We start from the raw sequence: 15,293 nt of genomic DNA on the forward strand, positions 1-15,293 counted from the left end.
ATCTCTGGAATTCTCTGCCACAGAAGGTAGTTGAGGCCAGTTCATTGGCTATATTTAAGAGGGAGTTAGATGTGGCCCTTGTGGCTAAAGGGATCAGGGGGTATGGAGAGAAGGCAGGTACAGGATACTGAGTTGGATGATCAGCCATGATCATATTGAATGGCGGTGCAGGCTCGAAGGGCCGAATGGCCCACGCCTGCACCTATTTTCTATGTTTCTATGTTTCTAATCCTGAGCTGCACCTGTTTTTTAATTAGATTTGATGGTGGGGGTCTCTGCCCACCCTCCCCCCTGCTCCCCAACAGACTCTCCCCCTCAATCCCCCTGGTCCACTTTCTCTGCCAATTCTTTGCAGAGATGGAGCAGGTAGACTCCGCCCAGGCAAGGCCACGGGTCCCTCTGGTGTCCGCCCTAGGGTACTCAAGGCGTGTGCCAGCCAGCCAGTTGTGCGGAGTACTCCATCTTCAACCTGAGCCTGGATGTGAGAGGGCTCCTGTGATGTGGAAGACATCCTGCCTGGTTCCTGTACCAAGGAGAACCCGCCCCAACTCCTCCAATGGCTACAGACCGGTGGCCCTGACTTCACACATCATGAAGTCCCTGGAGAGGCTGGTGCTCACCCACCTGCGGCCCCTGGTTAAACCCTACCTGGACCCCCTGCAGATCACTCAACAAACAAAGATGGGGGTTGAGGACGCCATCATCCACCTGCTCCATCGTTCCTATGCTCAACTGGATAAGCCGGCAAGCATTGTGAGAGTCATGTTTTTTGACCTCTTCAGTGCTTTTAACACCATCCGGCCTACACTGCTAGGGAACAAACTGACTTGGTGTCCTGGATCACCAACTACCACCAATCACCAACTAGGGACTGTCATATGAGGAAAGATTGAAAAGACTAGGCTTGTATTCACTGGAGTTTAGAAGGATGAGGGGGGGGGGCTCTTATAGAAACATATAACATTAGAAAAGGACTGGACAAGCTAGATGCAAGAAAAATGTTCCCAATGTTGGGCGAGTCCAGAACCAGGGGCCACAGTCTTTGAATAAAGGGGAGGTCATTTAAGACCGAGGTGAGAAAAAACTTTTTCACCCAGAGAGTTGTGAATTTGTGGAATTCCCTGCCACAGAGGGCAGTGGAGGCCAAATCACTGGATGGATTTAAGAGAGAGTTAGATAGAGCTCTAGGGGCTAGTGGAGTCCCCGTACTATCGTATCGTATCGAATGGAAAACATTTCTCAGCACCTAGCCCTACCAATCATACTTTTATATTCCCTTTTAACCTTGGCTGGTAGATTCTTTCAAACAGTCATCAGTTTTTTTACAGGCATATGTGTTCTTAAAAGGTGAGACCAAGGGTCTCGACCTGAAACGTCACCTATTCCTTCGCTCCATAGATGCTGCCTCCCCCGCTGAGTTTCTCCAGCATTTTTGTCCACCTTCGATTTTTCCAGCATCTGCAGTTCTTTCTTAATCATATCCATTCTTAGAAGTATTTTTCACAAACAGTGAAAAGCCAGCCTCTCTTACTTTCTTAGATTTTAGCCCCACCTTCTGCCTAGAGACAGTTTTGCTCGCTTGCACAGCTCTGGGGCTGTCTTGGCTGTTTGAGATTGATTTTACCCAAGTGCTGAATACTGCTTTGCAAAAGAAAATATTGCACAACCTGAATTTCAGTCCACACAGAGACAGGTGTTTTTGCTCTTCTGCGTCGGAGGCAAGGCAAGGCAAAGGCAAATGTATTTGTATAGCACCATTCGTGCAAACAGCAATTCAAGGTGCTTTACAGGAAAGAAAAAATATAATAGTCAATAATTAAAAATTGCAAAATAAGCAATACGACAAATGTATGAATAATAAAACAACGTCAATGAAACAATAAAACAATTTTAAAGAGCACATAAAAGGGTTAAAATTGGACGGTTAAGATTACCTGCATGTCGGGTTATGGAAAAGCTATAGTAAACAACAGTGTTTTTAGGCCTGATTTAAATGCGCTTAGTCTGTGCACACCTCAGGTGTTCAGGGAGCTTGTTCCACAGGTGTGGAGCATAAAAACCGAATGCTGCTTCAGCCTTTTTAGTTCTGACCCTGGGAACACAGAGTAAACCTGTCCCTGAAGACCTGAGGAGTCTAGGCGCCTCATATACAACAAGTAGGTCAGAGATGTATTTTGGACCTAGACCATTCAGTGCCTTGTACGTCAGTAACAGAATTTTAAAATCTATCCTCTTACACACAGGGAGCCAGTGCAAAGATTTAAGGACAGGTGTAATGTGGTCCATTTTCTTGGTGTTGGTCAAGACTCTGGCAGCGGCATTTTGGATAAGCTGCAGTTGTTTAATTGATTTTTTATTGAGACCTGTAAAGATGCCATTACAATAATCTAACCTACTAAAAATATATGCATGAACAAGTTTTCAGTGTCTTCTTTGGACAGAAATCCCTTGATTCTTGCAATATTTTTTAGATGGTAATAGGCAGATCTGGTAATGGTCTTTATATGGCTGTTAAAATTCAAATCCGAGTCCATAACTACACCAAGATTTCTGGCTTTGTCTGTGGTTTTCAGTGCAATTGAGTCGAGTTGAGCACTCACCTCTAGCCTTGTTTTTTTGGGACCAAAGACAATAATTTCTGTCTTATTTGCATTGAGCTGGAGGAAGTTCTGGTTCATCCACTCATTGATATGTTTGACACACTGGCTCAGTGAGTGTAGGGGCTATGGTCATGGACACTGCGATATATAGTTGTGTGTCATCGGCATAAGTGTGGTAGGATATGTTAAAATGCTCTATGATCTGAGCTAGGGGGAGCATATAAATGTTGAACAAAATGGGTCCAAGAATGGAGCCCTGAGGAACCCCGCATGTGAGTTTTGTACGTTCTGATTCAAAATTACCAAGGGAAACAAAATAATCCCGATCTTTCAAGTAAGATTTGAACCAGTCCAGCACAGAACCAGAGAGTCCCACCCACTTCTCCAGTCTGTCAAACAGTATGTTGTAGTCCACCGTATCAGAGTCGGAGAATGAAACTTCAGATTTTACTTTAGTTTCAGTGTGCCAGCAGGGAGAAGAAAACCAGCTGGGCGATCGGATTTCCCCAACTGTAGCCGAGGGACATTTTTCATCTGCAGAAGGGTCTTGACCCGAAACGTCACCCATTCCTTCTCTCCGGAGATGCTGCCTGTCCCACTGAGTTACTCCAGCTTTTTGTGTCTACGGCTTAAACCAGCATCCGGAGTTTCTTCCTAGGCATATTTCTTTGACATGTAGCAGTGTTCGAGGGTGGTCTGTTCCCTGGTGGGACAAGAGACATGCTGGTAGTTCTTTTTGGTCGTACGCCTCTGAGATTGGCTTGAGATTGAAGTCTTCGGCTACAACGACCAAGGCTTCGGGGGTGTTCAAGAAGGAACTGTAGATGCTGGAAGATCGAAGGTACACAAAAATGCTGGAGAAACTCAGCGGGTGCAGCAGCATCTATGGAGCGAAGGAAATAGGCGACGTTTCGGGGAAGAGACAGCAAGGGCTAGCAAAATTGGGAGAATTCAATGTTCATGCCCCCCGGACGCAAGCAACCCAGGGTCTCATCCATACCCCGCAACACTGCTCTCTCTCCCCATCCCCGCACTCGCAACAAGGGCAGAGTCCCCCTAGTCCTCACCTTTCACCCCACCAGCCGGCAAATACAACAAATAATCCTCCGCCATTTCCGCCACCTCCAACGTGACCCCACCACTCGCCACATCTTCCCATCTCCCCCTATGTCTGCCTTCCGCAAAGACCGCTCCCTCCGCAACTCCCTTGTCAATTCTTCCCTTCCCTCCCGTACCATCCCCTCCCCGGGCACTTTCTGTTGCAACCGCAAGAAATGCAACACCTGTCCCTTCACCTCCCCCCTCGACTCCATTCAAGGACCCAAGCAGTCGTTCCAGGTGCGACAAAGGTTCACCTGTATCTCCTCCAACCTCATCTACTGCATCCGCTGCTCTAGATGTCAGCTGATTTACATCGGGGAGTCTAAGCGGAGGTTGGGCGATCGTTTCGCCGAACACCTTCGCTCAGTCCACAATAACCTACCTGAACTCCCGGTGGCTCAGCACTTCAACTCCCCCTCCCATTCCCAATCCGACCTCTCTGTCCTGGGTCTCCTCCATTGCCAGAGTGAGCAACACCGGAAATTGGAGGAACAGCACCTCATATTCCGCCTGGGTAGGCTGCGTCCGGCGGACATGAACATTGAATTCTCCCAATTTTGCTAGCCCTTGCTGTCTCCTCCCCTTCCTTAACCCTCGAGCTGTCTCCTCCCATCCCCCCGCCCTCGGGCTCCTCCTCCTCCCTTTTTCCTTCCTTCTCCCCCCCACCCCCCCATCAGTCTGAAGAAGGGTTTCGGCCCGAAACGTCACCTATTTCCTTCGCTCCATAGATGCTGCTGCACCCGCTGAGTTTCTCCAGCATTTTTGTGTACCTTAAGGCTTCGGGGGTGATTGGTCTCGGGGCTTTAAGAAGCTCTACAGTCCAGTTTATTTTAGCTTTGTCCAGTTTATTTTAGATTAGTTTATTATTGTCATGCATGCCAAGTTACAGTGAAAAGCTTCTGTTTCCATGCTACCCTATCAAAGAATAGATTATCCAAGAATACAATGAAGCCACCCACAAATAAAGGGTGCAACATTTAGTCACCATGTTTTTGGAAAGATGCTGTCAAGCTGGGAAGGGTGCAGAGATTAACCAGGATGTTTCCAGGATTCAAGGTACTTAGCTGCACAAAGAGATTGGGCAGGCTGGGACTTTATTCCTTGGAGCGCAGGAGGATGAGCGGTGATCTTATAGTGGTGTACAAAATCATGAGGGGAATAGCTGCACACAATCTCTTGCCCAGAGTAGGTGAATCGAGGACCAGAGGACATAGGTTTAAGGTGAAGGGGGAAAGATTTAATAGGAATCTGAGGGGTAACCTTTTCACACAAAGGGTGGTGGGTGTATGAACCAAGCTGCCAGAGGAGGTAGTTGTGGCAGGAGCTATTCCAATATTTAAGAAGCAGTGAGACAGGTACATGGATAGGGCAGGTTTGGAGGGGTATGGACCAAACGCAAGCAGGTGGGACTAGTGTAGCTGGGATATGTTGGCCCATGTGGGCAAGTGGTGCCGAAGGGCCTGTTTTCACGCTGTATGTACATATGAATTGAAACTCTGAAAATTACAGGTCTCTCTTGACAGAGATGGAATCCCCAGTTGAGAATTGGCTGTAGAGGTGACTTGGTTTAACTGTGAAAACCACAGGATGCATTGCAATTCCAAAACATTAAGATAAAGTGTTTCAAACAGTCTGTCCTTTCACAATGGCCTCAATTCGGCAGTCACTGAATGACTACACCTGCCCTGAATCTCATCCACCATAACTCTGTAAGTACAGATAGCACCAGGCTGGCACCAGTAATGCTACTGACACCCATTAGTTTAGTGAAAGAAGTGTAACCCTAGAATTGTGGGTGAAACTGTTTAAGGGACAGTTATTGCTTTGTAATTAAATACTTACTTGGAACTAAAACATTAATAAGAGTGGAGACAAACGCTGGGGTAACTCAGCGGGTCAGGCAGCATCTCTGGAGAAAATGGATGGGTGACGTTTCGGCTCAAAACCCTTCTTCAGTCTGAAACGTCACCCGATCCTTTTCTCCGGAGATGCTGGCTGACCCGCCGAGTTAATCCAGCATTTTGTGACCATCCTCGGTGTAATCCAGCATCTGCAGTTCCTTGTTATAACATTAAGGGGGGGGGTTGCTGAAGACAAATTGCATTATTAACCGCGCTGGATTAAGTTGCTTTTAAACCCTGCATCAAGTTTTATGTGAATGAAAATTCAGGAGGTCGTCTGTTTACAGCAATGACGTCTTTAGCAACATCTGTAGAACCTACATCTGTAGAACCAACATCTGTAGAACCTACATCTGTAGAACCAGAAACATCGGGAACTACAGCAGAGCATTATACAACAACGACAGTCACGTCAGGTGTGTTGCTGTTTGCTGCAGTTACTTTTCAGGAAAATGTCATAGTATTTGGATAATATTAAATGATATTTGAAAGCGAGCTGTGTCCTTAACATGTTCAATATCAATTAACTTAAATGCTATTTTTGTAGCATTCTTCTAACAATGTTAGACACAAAATGTAGTTACTGATTACATTTGATTCAAAGGCTATAAAATGTGAACTCTGCCTTGACTTGGGTTTCCAAGGGTTAATTTTAGTGGAGACTGGAGCTGGCTCACGGCAAGTGTAGCTTTGGAGGAAGACAGGGAAGATGAGACGGTGCCAAATATTCATCCCATCTGTCCCCGAATGATGTTATTCACCTCTATACGAAGTGTATAGAATATGAGGGGGAAAGCTAAGCTTACCCAGGGTAAGGTACATTGAAAACAAGAGGGCATATGTTCAGGGGCAAGATTTATTAGAAACCTGAGGGGCAGCTTTTTCACTCTGAGGGTGGAGGGTATATGTAACGAGCTGCCAGAGGGCGTGGTTGATGCAGATGCCATCATGGCATTCAATAGACACTTGGATAAACATAGAAACATAGGAAATCGGTGCAGGAGTATGCCCTTCGAGCCAGTACACCCATTCAATATTCAAACAAAATCAGTACCCCGTATATCTGATATCCCTTGATTCCGGAGAATAGGAAAGGTTTAGAGGGATATGGGTCAAACGTGGGCAGGTGGGACTAGCCCACATCTTGGGCTATCTTGGTTGGCATGGAGGAGAAAAGGGCCTGTTTCAGTGCAACATGACTGTGATTCTATTAAATAAACACATGAGGATACACAGGTAATTGGGCATAAATTGTTCCAATTAACATGCCAGGAAATTAATGGGAACACTTCAAGTTAACCATATAACAATTACAGCACGGAAACAGGCCATCTCGGCCCTACAAGTCCGTGCCGAACAATTATCTTCCCCTAGTCCCATCTATGTGCACTCAGACCATAACCCTCCATTCCTTTCCCATCCATATACCTATCCAATTTATTTTTAAATGATAAAATCGAACCTGCCTCCATCACTTCCAATGGAAGCTCATTCCACACTGCTACCACTCTCTGAGTAAAGAAGTTCCCCCTCATGTTACCCCTAAACTTCTGTCCCTTAATTCTGGTCATGTCCTCTTGTTTGAATCTTCCCTACTCTCAATGGGAAAAGCTTGTCCATGTCAACTCTGTCTATCCCTCTCATCATTTTAAGGACCTCCATCAAGTCCCCCCTTAACCTTCTGCGCTCCAGAGAATAAAGACCTAGCTTATTCAACCTTTCTCTGTAACTTAGTTGCTGAAACCCAGGCAACATTCTAGTAAATCTCCTCTGTACTCTCTCTATTTTGTTGTCGGGTTTCATTGCTAAAAGAGATCTCAAGGTGATTTAACTTAAGATTGCAGATTTGCGTTGGGAAGTTTCAACACAGCTGTTCCAGGCCCTTTAGGGAATGCATGTGAATACGGCTTCTGATGCATTAACCAGCAAGTCAGAGGAATTTCCTGCTTGCTAGGTGGATGAGCAACATTCATCCAAGGAAATATTTTACAATGAAGAAAGGTACAATTGCCAAGTATGATATCAGTGAGTTGAAATAAAGTTGTGTTTGCCAATATCGAGTTTGCAAGCTGCCCACCGGTTTGCTTTAAGATGTCAAAAAATGCACCAAATTGCGATGAGTGACAGGGTAAATGCACAGTAGGATTAATCGGGCAGGTGCAGTGAGCAAAACAAACAGAGGCAGACGAGGGAACATGGGGGAACTGGCAAGCTCAAATGCATTTAGTTTAATGCGACGAAGCATGCAAGTAAATCAGATGACCAAAGAGAGGTGCAGCACCTGGAAGTATGATATTACTACAATCATGGTATTGTGGTTGAATAGACACTAGACAATAGGCAACAGGTGCAGGAGTAGGCCATTCGGCCCTTCGAGCCAGCACCGCCATTCAATGTGATCATGGCTGATCATCCCCAATCAGTACCCCGTTCCTGCCTTCTCCCCATATCCCCCGACTCCACTATCTTTAAGAGCCCTCTCTTGAAAGTATCCAGAGAACTGGCCTCCACCCCCCTCTGAGGCAGAGAATTCCACAGCACAGCGAATCTAATATTAACACAACACAGAACACAGAAGGAGCGCAGTTCTGGCAGTTTAATGCTCCAGGCTTTAGAAGTTGCAGAAGTTTCAGTGCGGAGAAGATTTACAAGGATGTTACCAAGACTCGAGGGTCTGAGCTACAGGGAGAGGTTGAGCAGGCAGGGACTTTATTCCTTGGAGCGCAGGCAGATGAGGGGTGATCTTATAGAGGTGCATAAAATCATGAGAGGAATAGATCGGGTGGACGCACAGAATCTCTTGCCCAGAGTAGGGGAATGGAGAACCAGAGGGCATAGGTTTAAGGTAAGGTGGGAAAGATTTGATAGGAATCTGAGAGGTGTGGCGATCCCTAGGGGTTGGGTCACTCCTTGGGTCACCCCCCTCGGCTCTTGAGGGGCTATTGTCTGCCCACGGGGTTTCCCGGGAACTGCTCCAGGGGGCGTGCTGTGTGTTTGCCATGATTCATTAGACGACTTCTGAACCTGCCTGGCATCTGGCCACTTCCTGGCCTCCTCCTTGTGGAGCATTCATGTAGGGAGATAAGCCTCGGAGCCCAGGGCTCTGTTGCGACTCATTGTAAACCAGTGCCAGGCGTCTTCTATGTTGTAACTCTGTACTCTCCCCACCCATCACACCATCTGCAATGTCCTCTTACATTCAGTAAAACATTGCCAAGGATGAGGGAATGGAAATCCCAGGGAACCCCATGTGGTCAAGGCAGAGTTCGGTCATACTGGGGGTTGGTAACGGGAGGTGTGAGCCCACTTTAAAAGTGTGTTCTGTTTTTGTCACACGCCAGAGACCTTAGGAAGCACTTTGTCATCGGTGGTGACGACACTAACAGCAGCAGCAGCAGTAGAGTCCACAACCCTGACCACTGCAACAAGACCCCCTTCCGTCACAAGGCAAACTTCCACCATCCCGCCATTAGTCACAAACACCTCAGGTTCGTTGCTAATTGACTCAGGCACAGCCTGGAAAATGGAACTAAAGTTGCTAATGCCCCTGTCCCACTTAGGAAACCTGAACGGAAACCTCTGGAGACTTTGCGCCCCACCCAAGGTTTCGGTGCGGTTCCCGGAGGTTTTTGTCAGTCTCCCTGCCTGCTTCCACTGCCTGCAACCTCCGGGAACCGCAAGGAAACCTTGGGTGGGGCGCAAAGTCTCCGGAGGTTTCCGTTCAGGTTTCCTAAGTGGGACGGGGGCATAACCCTATGACAGAATTTTTCAAACAGTTTTCGAATATCAATTTCTCTTAAATATTGCCCATTTGTATATTGCAATTAAAATGTAGGAGGGGGGCCCTTAAACACGACACGGACAGCAGTAAGGTCGACGTCAAATGTCTCGACTGTTGCGACTGGGTCCTCACCACCAGTACCATCAGGCAGCAAACAGAGCACGGAAGCTGAAACAACAATCATGTTCAGCACCACAGGTCAGTAGTCCACTCAATGGGTCAGACTTTGCATGCTTCTTGAGGTAGACTAGGGCGTCCCATTACAAACCCAACGGCGATCTAATCATTCTGAGAGATTTTCTTCCGTGTTTTATTTGGGTAACCCCGACCTATCCTGGAATGTAATATCAAGAACATCGGAGCACTGTACTAAGATATCCTCCCACTTCCTGATGTACAGTATTAGTGCCACAGCGGTGGAGTTGCTGCCTCACAGCGCCAGAGACCCGGGTTCGACCCAGAGAACAGATCCAGGTGGAGTTTGCACCTTCTCCCTGTGACCTTGGTGGGTTTTCTCCGGGCGTCCCGGTTTCCTCCCATACTCCAAAGACGTGCAAGTTTGTAGGTTAATTGGCTTCTGTAAATTGCTCCGAATGTGTAGGGCATAGAACTAGTCTACAGGCGACCACTGGTCGGCGCGGACGCGATGACTCGAAGGGCCTGTATCTCTCGGCTAAACGCAACTAACAGTATAAACATTGTAGATATTTTTCTAACACTGAAAAAAGGTAGCTAATTGTAAATATTCTTCCTCTTATATTAAAACCAACTTAGGAATGGAAGCAGTAACGACCAGGACAGCACTGGCAGAAACATCAGTACATTCTTCCACAACTTCAGAAACAACTTCTGAAATTGCTTCCACAACTATTGCTGCCACAGGTCAGTTGCATCCAGTCAGGTTATCATCCATGGTCTCACTTCTTCCCTCCAGGCCCTGTCCCACTTAGCGATTTTTTCGGCGACTGCCGGCATCATTGACTGACGGATCAGGTCACCGAAAAATTTGCGGTGTGATGCGGCGGCGACGCGGCGTGATTACGTATCGACGCGCGGTGTTTTTTCAAGTGTCGGGACATTTTTTTTTGGATTTTTGAAATGTTCAAAATCTTTCGGTGACACTGATATGATGCAGAAAAAATCGGCAAGTGGGACAGGCCCTCTGCTGTCTCCAGCAACTCCCTACTCACAAGATACCTGATTGTTACTAAGTTTGCTCTCTTGATCATCCCCAATTTTGGACGCTCCGTATCCTTACTTATATCTGTCGTGACCTCAAGCTCCGATACCTCCCTCTGCCTCTTTCCCCCTTTGAGACATTCCCTGAAAGGTACCGCGTTGGGTTTTACATACCCCACACCCAGCATTAGAAGATATTTGACTCAGTAACTTATAAACTGAAAGCTTAATTTCCACAGCCAAACAATTTCCCTTTCAAACTCCTGGTAGAGTTCAATGAGTTATCCCTTGAAATAATATCCTGAATGAGATTTGTGTGGAAGTTGACACTTTCCCACTGGAATAAGTTGGAGATTCTTTAATCTCTGACCTGTCGATGGGATGGGCTCATCTTCCTTGTTCTGTTCAAATTTGTTTGGAAGGCACGGTGGCGCAGCGGTATAGCGGCGGAGACCCGGGTTCGATCCTGACTATGGGTGCTGTCTGTACGGAGTTTGCACGTTCTCCCCGCGACTGCTTGGCTTTCCTTCGGTTTCCACCCACACTCCAAAGACGTGCAGGTTTGCAGCTTAATTGGCTTCTGTAAATTGTAGGATAGTGAACGGGTGATCATTGGTGGTGTGGACCCGTTGGAGTGAAGGGCCTGTTTCCATGCTGTATTTCTGAACCAAACTAAACAATGGTCATTTCTTCCTGGGATGTCTGAATGTATGTATTGTGTTGGATCTGCCATGAGATACTTTGTTTTGAATGGTTGTTATATTCTTGGCTTCTTTCCCAAGAAGCTGTATTGAGAAAGTTGCAGTTAAGTGCAGCGTGCATCCTGAATGGAGAGCAAGATTGTCAGTCACTTTGCTGAGATGTTGTTGGAACGTCAGAATTAGTTTAGACCAGTTGAGCTTCATTCCCTGTGTCTGCTTAGACAGAAATAGGTGACGTTTCGGATCGGAATCCTTCTTCAACCTCGGTCTGAAGATGGGTTCCTACCCATAATGTCACCTATTCCTGTTTCCTGAGATGCTGCCTGACCCACTGAGTTCCTCCAGCATGTTGTGTCTATCTTCGCTATTAACCAGCATCTGTAGTGTCTTCCTGCACATGTACTGTGCTTCCGGCTGCGGCACGGCAGGTACTTTAAAACTTTGACCGCCGGCCTGCGGCCTACACCAGCCTGAAGCCGCGGTCTCTGGTTGGGAAGAGCCGATCCTGGACTCACCTTGACTTTGACTTTGTCCCTTACCATCTGGACGCCCGCAGCAACGGCTGTGGAGGGTGGAGGTCCCGACCACGGGGGGAAATGGAGGAGGACTGGCCAAGTTCTGTGCCTTCCACCACAGTGATGAATGCTGTGGTGGATGTTTGTGTAAAATTTTAATATGGTTGTGTTCTTTATTATTGTACCGCTGCTGGCAACCCAATACCACCGACCTTGGTTGTGTGGCAATAAAATTATTTCTATTCTATTCTACTGGATCAGCCAAGGCAGTGGTTTAGAAACAAGGATCTGTTTACACAAAGGGACACAAGCCGGTGGAGTAACTCAGCCGGTCTGGCAGTATCCCTGGAGAACAAGGAGAGGTGATGTTTCAGGTCGGGGCTGTTTCTTCAGTCCCAACCCGAAACGTCACTATTTGTTCTCCGGAGATGCTGCCTGACCTGTTGCGTTAAGGGCCTGTCCCACTTACGCGGTTTTTTTCGGCGACTTGCCGGCACCCGTCATAGTCGCAGCCGCTGGCCGAAAATTTTCAACGTGTTGAAAATTCAGCGGCGACCAGAAAAAGGTACGACTCTTTGGGCGACTACTCACGACCATACAGGCGCCACCCTGCGTAAGTTGGACAGGGCCTTTGCTACTCCACCACTTTGTGTCCTTCTGTGGGTTTGCAAAGAGGGTTTTGCATGTGATTGTTGCCCTTGGATGATGCTTCAGAATAATTAAGGTGTAGAAGGCCAGCGATGTGCTAGAAAGCAAGATAGACTTGTCTTGCCCATCGCCCCTCATGATTCCTTTAAAATGGCCCAAGGAAATGAACACCCATTAAAGTATTCTGATGAAGATAGACACAGAATGATGGAGTAACTCAGCGGGACAGGCAGCATCTCTGGAGAGGAGGAATGCGTGACGTTTCCGGTCGAGACGCTCGTTCAGACTTGACGTTTCGGGTCGAGACCCTTCTTCAGTATCTCCTCAAAGTATTCTGACGGTGTGTTCACTGCTATAATAAAGAGGCAGCCGCGAATCTGTTCACTGAGAGATCACACCAACCGCAACGTGAAAATGCTCAGATCATTTGTTTTGGAAACAGCCGACTGAGGGATAAAAAAGGACCTGAAAATATAATTCACCACATCTGAGACTCAGGCACGTCGTCTTATCTCGGTCTTGTAACCGTACCATCGACAGTGATGTGACCACACTGTTACATTTAGCAAGGTGTTCTATGTTCAAGTCTGAAGATTGAGGGGGGATCTTATAGAAACTTACAAAATTCTTAAGGGATTGGGCAGGCTAGATGCAGGAAGATTGTTCCCAATGTTGGGAAAGTCCAGAACAAGGGGTCATAGGTTAAGGACAAGGGGGTAGTCTTTTAGGACCGAGATGAGAAAAACATTTTTCACACAGAGAGTGGTGAATCTCTGGAATTCTCTGCCGCAGAAGGTAGTTAAGGCCAGTTCATTGGCTATATTTAAGAGGGAGTTAGATGTGGCCCTTGTGGCTAAAGGGATCAGGGGGCATGGAGAGAAGGCAGGTACAGGATACTGAGTTGGATGATCAGCCATGATCATATTGAATGGCGGTGCAGGCTCGAAGGGCCGAATGGCCAATTCCTGCACCTATGCTCTATGTTTCTATGGTGTTCCCCTTCCAAAAATAAAGAATGCAGGAGCAGAAAAATAATCTTATAAACAACTTAAGTTTTTGAAAATGTCTAATACAAAATTAAAGCAAAAAACAATGAGGCCGGCACGGTGGCGCAGCGGTAGAGTTGCTGCCTTACACTGCCAGAGACCCGGGTACGGGTGCTGTCTGTATGGTGTCTGGACATTCTCCCCGTGACCTGCGTGTGTTTTCCACGGGATCTCTTGGCGCACACTTCCTCCCACACTCCAAAGACGTACTTCGTTCGTAAGTTCATTGACTTGGCATAATTGTAAAATTGTGCCTCTTGTGTTGGATGGTGTTAATGTTCGAGGATCGCTGGTCGGCATGGACTCGGTGGGCGAAACGACCTGTTTCCGTGCTGTATCTCTAAACTAAACTAAACCAAACAAGATACCAGACTTCAATAGACAATAGGTGCAGGAGTAGGCCATTTGGCCCTTCAAGCCAGCACCGCCATTCAATATGATCATGGCTGATCATCCACAATCAGTACCCCGTTCCTGCCTTCTCCCCATATCCCCCGACTCCGCTATCTTTAAGAGCCCTATCAAGCTCGGTGGGTGCAGTGAAAATGGCGGGCGGGCAAGAGGGCAGAGTACTGCTCACTTTAATGTGTTTGGTATGAAGACAGTGGGCGGCACAGTGGCGCAGCGGTAGAGTTGCTGCCTTAAAGCGCCGGAAACCCAGGTTCGATCCTGACTACGGGTGCTGCCTGTAAGGAGTTTGTACTTTCTTCCTGTGACCGTGAGGGTTTGCTCCGGGTGCTCCGGTTTCCTCCCACATTCCAAACTGGTGCAGGTTTGTAGGTTAAAAGGCTTCTGTAAATTGTTGGGCCCTTCTTCAGACTGAGATTTGGTGTTGGTCTATTATTGTCATGTACACTAGGATACAATGAACAATGTTATCGGATCAGGAGAATGGTCAATAGAGCAGGAGTTGGATAGACAGCCTTCATCCATTGTACACTGGGCTGTGTGGACTCACTTCGAACAAGGAAGGTAGGGTCAGACCACAACCCAAAGTAGTAGAATTAAAGGACGTTCTTTTAGGAAGGAGATGAGAACTTTCTTTAGTCAGAGATTGGTGACGCTAAGGAATTCTTTGCCACGGAAGGCTGATGAGGCCAAGTCAGTGGATATTTTTAAAGCAGACATACATAGATTCTTGATTAGTGCGTGTGTCAGGGGTTATGGGGAGAAGGCAGGAGAATGGGGTTAGGAGGGAAAGATTGATCAGCCATGATTGAATGGCGGAGTAGACATGATGGGCCGAATGGCCGAATTCTATTCCTATCATTTATGACCTTGTGAATGAAGTCTTGAAGTGAGATAACCATGGTGGTGGGGTAACTCATCCGGTCAGGCAACATCTCTGGAGGAAATGGACAGGTGACTTTTTGGGTCAGAACCCTTCTTCAGACTAGCCTATAAGGTTCGAGAAGTAGCATAAGACCAAATAGTTTTCCATCGCCCAACACTGATGTGATTGCCTGCCATAAACCTCCCTAACTTCATAAATAAGAGATCTCCTTCAATTCTTCCTAGCCCGTATGATTTAGTGAGCACTGGGCAAGGTTTGTGTGCAATGTGTCAGCCATTGCTGGGAGCACAAGGTGAAAAACCCCCCATTTGTCCTTAATGTCATGTTGATGTTCCTATAGACACTTGCGATCATAATAAATATCAAACTTCTTCATTTTTATCTCCCACAGATATCAACCGAACAGTGCCCGCTGGAAAGAGCCTTGGATTAGTCATCGGTAAGGAGCCAGGAATAGGGGTTTATGACTGTTTAGAAATTGAAATAGCTGCATTGAGGGGCTACACAGGAGTTATGGTACTGGTCTA

The 15,293-nt window shown here is 46.9% G+C and overlaps 1 protein-coding gene across 2 annotated transcripts in view; it reads left to right on the top strand.

Annotated features, from left to right (window-relative positions):
* il15ra (interleukin 15 receptor subunit alpha) overlaps positions 1-15,293 on the top strand; it is a 69,243-nt gene that overhangs the window by 45,506 nt on the left and 8,444 nt on the right. For both annotated transcript variants that reach the window (XM_033040106.1, XM_033040105.1), the window contains 5 exons: positions 5,890-6,018; positions 8,944-9,090; positions 9,438-9,581; positions 10,158-10,265; positions 15,158-15,205. In XM_033040106.1, the coding sequence (XP_032895997.1) occupies positions 5,890-6,018; positions 8,944-9,090; positions 9,438-9,581; positions 10,158-10,265; positions 15,158-15,205 (576 nt within the window). The remainder of the gene's footprint in view (positions 1-5,889; positions 6,019-8,943; positions 9,091-9,437; positions 9,582-10,157; positions 10,266-15,157; positions 15,206-15,293) is intronic.

This window comes from Amblyraja radiata, chromosome 21 (genome assembly GCF_010909765.2).
Source record: "Amblyraja radiata isolate CabotCenter1 chromosome 21, sAmbRad1.1.pri, whole genome shotgun sequence".
NCBI classification, from domain to species: Eukaryota; Metazoa; Chordata; class Chondrichthyes; order Rajiformes; family Rajidae; genus Amblyraja; species Amblyraja radiata.